The sequence below is a fragment of the Aegilops tauschii genome, chromosome 6, assembly GCF_002575655.3.
Source record: "Aegilops tauschii subsp. strangulata cultivar AL8/78 chromosome 6, Aet v6.0, whole genome shotgun sequence".
Lineage (NCBI taxonomy): Eukaryota > Viridiplantae > Streptophyta > Magnoliopsida > Poales > Poaceae > Aegilops > Aegilops tauschii.
Genome location: NC_053040.3, coordinates 414,050,443 through 414,058,412, shown reverse-complemented (window position 1 = coordinate 414,058,412; position 7,970 = coordinate 414,050,443). Strand labels below are relative to the sequence as shown.

Here is a 7,970-nt window from a genome sequence, read left to right as displayed (position 1 = left end):
CAACCATGTGTCCCGTTTTGTCTAAAAATATTATGTCTCACTGTTGCTAAAAAAACATATGCTATAAGCAAGGGAAGATCCTATTTTATGAAAATGACTAGTTAAGAGGTACTCTTTGCAAAGGTCACTCTCACCTTCTCAGGGGCTGACACATGGCAACCTGTGAGTTTTCCTTTTTTTTCGTAGATTTGCTTTTCAATACGTTTTATCTCATGAACCGTGTGCCCAAATTCCGAAATGTTTTCATCGTTGGATTCCCATGTCAAAATCTTTAAAACTACGTATCATTGAATATGTTTCAACGATTTTTTATGTGAAAACCCAGTAAAAATCGAACACAGTCTTTTTTCCATTTTCAAGAGGCACAATAGTGCTTCTCGCGGAAGCATATCTGTGTCTCCATGAGAAGAAAATTAGTGCCTCTCGTGAAACAAAAAAACGCGATTGTTTTATTTTCTAAGTGGCACAATGGTGTCTCACACGAAAGCAAATTTGTGTCTCCGCAAAAAGTATACATGTGCCTCCCATGGAAGCAAAAAAAATGTGTTTTTTCTCGTTCCGAGAGGTACAATCGTGCCTCTCATGAATGAATATATGTGCCTCTATACGAAGCAAATCCGTGTCTCTCATGAAAGCCAATAAAATGCATTTTTTTTCTTTTCTGAGAGGCACAACTTTGCATTTATTAGAAAAAAAATGCATTTTTTTCCTTTGCGAGAGGCACATGGTGGAAGCAAATCTATGTCTCCATGAGAAGCAAATATGTGCTTCTCGGGTAAGAAAAAGCATGTGTTTTGCGCAAAATTTATTTTTCAGAAAAATTATCAAAAATCTAGGAAAAATCAGGTGAAAACTAAAAATCCGAAAAGAACTGAAAAAACAAATAAACCCTGAAAACCCGTACACAAAAATAAAATAAAATAAATAAAATCATGAGGGAGCGTGATTTATATTCCAAAACCGCTCCCTCATGATTTTGGAAAAAAATAAACAATGAAGTAAAATAAACAAACCCATATAATAAAATAAACCCATCCACGAAGTTGAGAAATGTTCACGAGCGACATGTGGCGGTAGCTAGAGTGCGACATGGTCTCAACCCACCAATACCCTAAGGGTTTTCCACAAGGGATACCTTAAGGGTTCCCATAGGTCGCCCTATAGCGTCATAACACGTACCCCCGGCGTGACCGCTTCTGCGAGACAGCTCATTCTCGGTTTTTGTCCCCACCGATTTTTGGGAGCTTCCCTCAACCAGTATTTTCATTTTTCATTTTTCTGTTTTTTGTTTCTTTTTTCCTTTTTTCAATTTACTTATTTTCCCTTTTTCTTCTTGTTTTTTCTTTCCTTTCTTCTTTTCTATTTTCCTTTTTCTTTTTTTCTTTTTTGCGAACATATTTCAAATTCCTGAACATTTTTTGAGGTCATTAACATTTTCTAAAATCATAAACATTTCTCAGCTTCGTGATTTTTTTGGAAAATCATGAACAATTTTCATATTTGTGAATAGTTTTCTGAAATTAGGAACATTTTGTGACACTCGTGAACATTGTTTTGAATTGGTGAATTGTTTTGATCGACAAACATATTTTCTGAAATTCACGAACATTTTTTGTTTTGATGAACAATTTTTGAATCATTTAACTTTTTTGAAATTTTGGAACAAATTTTGAAATTCTTGTACACTTTTTGAATTGTTTTGAACTTTTTGAATTCACAAAATTTTAAAAATCCACAAACATTTTTGGAATATGAGAACATTTTTTCAAAATCATGTACATTATTTGATTTCCTGTATATTTTTTAAAATCGTGAAAAACATTTTGAATCTACGGATATGTTTTTGAAATGACAATCATTTTATGATTTCCCGAATATTTTTCAAAATTGTAAGCATTTTTTGACACTTTATGATTTCTGGAACATTTTTTCCAGTTTTATTTTTTAATCACGAGCATTTTTGTAATCCCGAATTATTTGGAAAAATAAAGAACGAAAGTAGTAGAAAAGAAAGAAGGAAAAGAGAAAAACGAAATGTAAAAAACAGGGGCGGCCCGCCCCGCCCGCACATGGGCTGGCCCAAAATTGCGTGCAGAGGGACCTCGCCGCCCCTTCTTTGTTCCGCCGCGCCGTAGAGAGTTTTGCTAGATTTGCGGCCGCTCAAGCCAGGAAAGCCCAAGAACAACGGACACGATGAGCTTAGCGCTTCTAGGGGGCTACTCCTCCGCCGAGGACGACGACCCCGCCGCCGGCGCCGGCGCCGAGCTGAGCGACTCCGGCGACTCATCAGCCGAAGAGGCCGGATCTGACGGAGACGAGAAGTCCGCTCCGTCGAAGCCGGCTGCGAAGCCCCGCCCCCGCGTAAACCCTAGCCCCGGAGATGGGGACTCCTCGCTGCCCTCGGCGCTAGATGTCTTCGCCGAGATCTCCGGGCCCCCGGCTTTCCTCAACCGCAGAGTGGCCCAGCCCGAGGAGGTCGGGGAGGCGCTCGGCGTGCTCGATCGCCGCTCCAACTCCAAGAGGAGAAAGCCGCCACCTCCCGGTGAGACGCTTAAACTACTGCTAATTTTCCAGCAGATTATCGTGCTTTGATCTTCGTGCTGGTTCAGAACTGGCTGTGTTTTGACACTTGCAGTGAGGATTTAGTGGTAGAACCAGAATTCTATAGTTCAAACATGGCACAGTCAGCGTATTATATGAGGAGGTTTTGTTGTTCCTGCTGTAGTGTCGACTTTCTTAGTGGTCTCTGGTTGTGGAATTGCATTGCTATAGGGACATAGGGTTAGTGTTTCGATTGCGAGGCCAGACTGTTATTTGCTAGAGCCCAGAGTTGGTCGATTTGATTCTAGCCTGACTTACAATGCACTGGTTCGTGTCCTACATGAAAATTAGTTTATCTGTAGTCGTCTTGGTGTGCTTATGGTGGCCAGTAGTTTAGAATGACATGTCCGGTCTATTGTCTGTGATAAGTGAGTAAAATCAGGGGAACTGGTGTTGTTTTCTGTTGTTATTTTACATGTCCTAGTGATTAATTGCTATACACAAGTATCATGAAGCCAAGATGATGGCATGGCCAGCATATTTAGATAGAAAAGAGAGATGGAACACATTTATACAAATGAAGACAGATGTTTTTCGGTTTAGTTCTGCATTCAACATATTAGCCTTCTATTAGTTTGATGTACACAATGAGGGTTGTGATTACATTATTGTGCTATGCTACTTGTGCACCATGTATGTGCTTGTGCTAGAAATTGCATAATTAAATTGGCATCCATTTCTTAGAGCACAAGATAAGGTGAGAAATATGTAAATGTGTTTATTGCTGTGGCCATTATCCTGTTCTTACTGCGGTGTGTTTGTTAGGAGACTTAGAAGGACTATATATCTGGGTATCTATCTTCTTGCAGGAGGAAATAGGTCACAAAAACCCGCCATCCTCTGCTTGAGTACATCAAATGGATATAATTGGCCTTTTTGAATTGAATCTGTATTTTGATACATAATTTTTATAGCTCGTTAATATGTTTGAATATGAGATGCCTAGTAAAGCAGATCTTATCATCTGTGCTGGCTTCTGATAATATCCCTAGTTTCACTAATGGCAATTATTATATTTCAAATCCAAGCTGGCTCCTGGCTAATCTTACTAAAAACTATGTTCAGGTGCGGTTGTGGCGGCGAAGCCACAGATGGTTGCCATCCGTGAACGAGTTAGCAGTGACGTGAAGAATGGTGCCAATCCTCCAGGTTCTGTTGGATGTTCGTCGAATGGATATAACTTTCCCTTTCTAAATAGGATTAGCAAAATTACTTATTTGCGGAATAGCTTGTTAATATGCTTGAGTATGCGATAGATGGTAAAGCAGATATTATCATATGTGCTAACATGTGATAAAAGTCTTAGTTCTGCACTTCTGCTCACGCTAATTATTCTACTTCAAATTCATTATCTCTTGGCTAATCTGACTACAAAACTGTCTCCAGTTGCGGTTGTGTCGGCGAAACCACAGTTGGTTGCTGGTCACGAACGAGTTAGCAGTGACATGAAGAATGGTGCCAACCCTCCAGGTTCTGTTGAAGGAAAGAGGAAAATAGGCGCTGCAAATCCTGGTCCAGAAGATGCTGCCGAGCTTCTAAGGTAACAGATGGCCACTTTGTTTCACTAATACAACTACGAAATAACTGAACAAAAGCACATATATGGCTGAATTGTTTATACGATCTGTTGTCATTCCTGGTATATGCCTTATACAGGACTCCTCACTGTGTTTTTTTCTCTTCGATTTGTAGAATGTGCCTCCAGTGTGGTATACCAAAGACCTGTTCACATGCGCAAGGAATGGTATGCCCTGTTTGCAACGACAGACCGGTGCAGGCTAAAGAGCCAGAGAAGAAGAAGGGTTCTGCTGTAAAAGACAAGGAGAAAGTGAAGAGGATGAGAGGGCAATCGTCACATGCATCGTGGAAGAGCGAAACTGAGATGGCCCTGCGCCAACAATTTGACTGATTGGTGTCACCAGGAGTGCTGGTGCACTTAGTCTGTAACTGTACACTAGGTAGAATCCAGTATTGTTGCCTGGGTAAGCTCGTATCACTGCGGCCCGGCGGGTCCCAAGGTTTGTTTCTTGTATTTGCAGTTGTCTGCCACACTCGGATTGGTTTGATAAAATGTTTCCAGCGAAGTCAGGTTTAAGTAAATTACTCGGGCCATCTTTTGCTTCACGGGACATTTTCCTGAATCTACCCGTAACTGAACTGTGTCTTGTGCGAAATCTCGGCATAATTCCCAGGAAGCATCCGAACTACAGAAGCCCTGAATACTGAACTGGTTGCGCTTCATGCTGTAATTAGGGGACATGGAAATCTTAGCTCATAGTCCAAAATTCTCATTGGGTTCTTGCTAATCATAGAAGCCTGCAGTGTTGATCCAATTATGCATTTGATCAAGGGGAGGGATAGGTTGTTTTAGCAAATCTGGAGATGTTAAATGCGAGGTGGGTCTAGTAATGTGGCGGCATGTGGCATCATAACATGGCCAACATGAGAGCAACCCACGCACGGGGAAGAACAGATCCAGTCCTGCCGCGATGGGGATCGTATTATTAGTACCCTGTGCCGTGCCGTTTACCAGGGCCTTGTCTTCTGGGATTCCCTTGGGACACGTTCATGGTCTTCAATGCTCATGTCTTTATTTGGTTTTGTTTGAGAGGTGTCCCTCATATTTGTTACTAGTACTACTATAAGAGCAACTCCAATGGGGCCATACATTTCCTCTGCCGCCGTCCGTTTGGGTCGGCGCGGACACAAAAAGCGGTCCAACGCGCCGACTCAAACGGACGCGTGTCCGCTTTTCGTCCGTGGGCGACCCATTCCCGGCTCATTTTTAGCCGGATTTAAGTCGGCACGGACACGAGACGGACGCGCGCGCGCTCGCCCTCTCCCCTTTCCGGGCACGCTGGTCGGTGGCACATTACCCTCTCCCCATCCAACATCGCCCCCTCGCCCGCCTCCTTCGTCGCCGACGCCGTCGGCCAGTTCAACATAGATAGTACCAAGGATCAACTACTCGCTGGGGTGGCCGGATAATTTAAGGATACATAGATAGTTCATAGCATAGACTGTTAAAAGAAAAGATCAACTACTCGTCGTTTTTCGACTCTGACTCGGTAATGTCCTTCTCCGACGTCTGAATGTAGGCATCAGCATACCGCTCGTCCTCGGAGTCCCAGGACGACGCTTCTCCTAGCTCCATTTTCAATTGAGCGGCCTGCTTCCGCGCACGCTTGTTCTCCCGATAGGCGGCTCGCTCCGTCCTCCTTGCCTCCCCCTTCGTCCTCCGTTGCTTGTAAAACTGGCGCTCGTTGACGATGTCCTGCGGGAAGCGTTCGCGCCACACCGCCATGGCTTCCACATCCATCTCGGCGATGGCGAGGCGACGCTGCCGCCTCCGGTTGTCACGACGATCCTCGTCGGTGAAAAGCCGCGGGAGAGGTGCGAGATCCTGCGCCCGCTGGCTCGTCGACACGTCGGGAAAATTCATCTCCCGACGAGGCCGCCGGAGGCGCCACGCCGCCGCATCGTACGCGCGGGCCGCCTCCTCTGCGGTGTCGAAGGTGCCGAGACTGAGGCGTTTTTCGCCAAACCAGATTTCGAAGGAGAAGGCGCCGGAGCGGCGCTCGTGGACTCTGCGAAAATCCGAAGCGCCCAGGCGGCGCATCGACATGGTGGCGCAGAGGCGGCGAGGCGAGTGAGAGGCGGCGAAGCGAGTGGGCGGCCGACAGAGTGTGGAGGGAACGCCTTCTTAATAACGCGCGCCGGACGCGGCGCGCCAAAACCAGCGCGCGCTAGGCCGATCCTTTCCCGCACGCTGGAGCGCCAAAACCAGGGCGACGACATGACCACTGGCATGATCTATAGCCGTGGGCCTTTTCTCTAAAAATTTACGCGCGGACATGAAATGGGCCGACGCATTGGGCGCCCTGCGGACTCAAATCTAAAAAAGGTCGGACGCCGGACGGGCGGCCGACCCAAACGGACGAAATCGCCGTCCGTTTGGGTCGCCCAATTGAAGTTGCTCTAACTGCTCCAAATTCCACAATGTATAGATCATCTTAAGCTTAGACCTTCTGTCATAATGTTTGCGATCGGATCCTAGGTTGTTTCATTGCTTGACGATCTTTTCTTTCGAACTCAGTTTTCGTATCGTACTACTAGTATTAGTATGAAGATATTTGGAACGAGCAACTGTGGAGGGAGCGGGGCGGGTGGCGCGGCCCTGTCTGTCCTCTGTCGGCCATGATGCGTCCATTGAATAATGCAGGATTAATTCAGACGAGCAGGGACAAAACTGCACAGTTTTTAAAAGCTTTCCGGATCGGATCGACGCCACGGTGGCACGGTGACAGCCAAGGCCCCACGCGGCCTCATCACCCACTTCCATTTTATACCATCCACTCCCCCCAGCAATCTCCGCATCTGAAGACACCAAGCTCGATCGCGCTCCGACCCGTCAGCCATGGCTCGGCTCGCCGCCCTCCTCCTCGCCTTCGCCGTCGCCGTCTCCGCCGCCGCGCTGGCGCATGGCCGCGATCTCCCGACCCAGATCAAGGTGACTCACCGTCCTCCCTCTCCTCTCCTCGCGACATGATTATTGCTCTGCTCGTGTACTCATCGCATTTACCTTGCCGGCTTCGACGGATCCGCAGCTGACCAAGGGCGGCGGCGCGGTGGGCGGCGACAGCCAGGAGTGCGTGTACACGGTGTACGTGCGCACGGGGTCGATCTGGAAGGCCGGGACGGACGCCAACATCACGCTGGAGCTCTACACGGCGGGCAACGCCGACGGCGTGGCGATCGCGGACCTGCCGTCGTGGGGCGGGCTCATGTGGGGGGGGCACTCCTACTTCGAGCGCGGCAACCTGGACATCTTCAGCGGGCGCGGGCCGTGCATGGCCGGCGCGCCCTGCCGCATGAGGGTGTCCTCCGACGGCACCGGCGCGCACCACGGCTGGTACTGCAACTACGTGGAGGTCACCGTCACCGGCCCGCACCGCGGCTGCGCCCAGCAGCTCTTCACCGTCGAGCAGTGGCTCGCCACCGACGCCGCGCCCTACAAGCTCGAGGCCGTCGTCGACCGCTGCCCCGCCGATGGCGCCGCCGCCGAGGAGTAAGATCGAGTAAGCTGTACGCCGGCCTCTTCGTCATCGTGTGTGGTTGGTAGCAATAAGCTGCGGGGCCGGTCGTGCCGGCCCCGTGATCCGCGTGCGCCGCGCCGGACGCGGAGATGTACTACTAGATGAGTTCGTGCTGCTGGTGGTGGCGAAATAATCGGGACCTGATTTGTACTGTGTGCCATTAGTGAGAGTTGTGATTAGTTGCGGTGGCTGTTTTGTACGTTGATGATGTCGATATGGCATCTCCATTTGTGTGGATCTTGTCCATGTTTTCATGCACTCCTACATCAGTAA

At 47.8% G+C, this 7,970-nt stretch overlaps 3 protein-coding genes across 3 annotated transcripts; 2 read left to right on the top strand and 1 right to left on the bottom strand.

The window, feature by feature from the left end:
- Positions 1 to 2,142: 2,142 nt before the first annotated feature.
- Positions 2,143 to 4,701, top strand: LOC109741222 (uncharacterized). Its single transcript, XM_020300293.4, has 4 exons — positions 2,143 to 2,542; positions 3,667 to 3,750; positions 3,988 to 4,141; positions 4,294 to 4,701. Exons 1-4 carry the CDS (start codon positions 2,194 to 2,196, stop codon positions 4,508 to 4,510), a joined length of 804 nt encoding a protein of 267 aa, XP_020155882.1. The 5' UTR covers positions 2,143 to 2,193; the 3' UTR covers positions 4,511 to 4,701.
- A 940-nt stretch (positions 4,702 to 5,641) lies between these two features.
- Positions 5,642 to 6,226, bottom strand: LOC109741216 (uncharacterized). The gene has a single exon (XM_020300285.1). The coding sequence runs from the start codon at positions 6,224 to 6,226 to the stop codon at positions 5,642 to 5,644; it is 585 nt and encodes a 194-aa protein (XP_020155874.1).
- Positions 6,227 to 6,839: 613 nt separating this feature from the next.
- LOC109741208 (PLAT domain-containing protein 3) lies at positions 6,840 to 7,970 on the top strand. Its single transcript, XM_020300279.3, has 2 exons — positions 6,840 to 7,111; positions 7,209 to 7,970. Exons 1-2 carry the CDS (start codon positions 7,019 to 7,021, stop codon positions 7,671 to 7,673), a joined length of 558 nt encoding a protein of 185 aa, XP_020155868.1. The 5' UTR covers positions 6,840 to 7,018; the 3' UTR covers positions 7,674 to 7,970.

Coding starts and splice junctions, on each gene's coding strand:
- LOC109741222 (XM_020300293.4), top strand. CDS start 2,194: ATGAGCTTAGCGCTTCTAGGGGGCTACTCCTCCGCCGAGGACGACGAC. Junction 3,751..3,987: donor GAATGGTGCCAATCCTCCAG/GTTCTGTTGGAT, acceptor AACTGTCTCCAG/TTGCGGTTGTGTCGGCGAAA. Junction 4,142..4,293: donor GATGCTGCCGAGCTTCTAAG/GTAACAGATGGC, acceptor TTCGATTTGTAG/AATGTGCCTCCAGTGTGGTA.
- LOC109741216 (XM_020300285.1), bottom strand. CDS start 6,226: ATGTCGATGCGCCGCCTGGGCGCTTCGGATTTTCGCAGAGTCCACGAG.
- LOC109741208 (XM_020300279.3), top strand. CDS start 7,019: ATGGCTCGGCTCGCCGCCCTCCTCCTCGCCTTCGCCGTCGCCGTCTCC. Junction 7,112..7,208: donor ATCTCCCGACCCAGATCAAG/GTGACTCACCGT, acceptor ACGGATCCGCAG/CTGACCAAGGGCGGCGGCGC.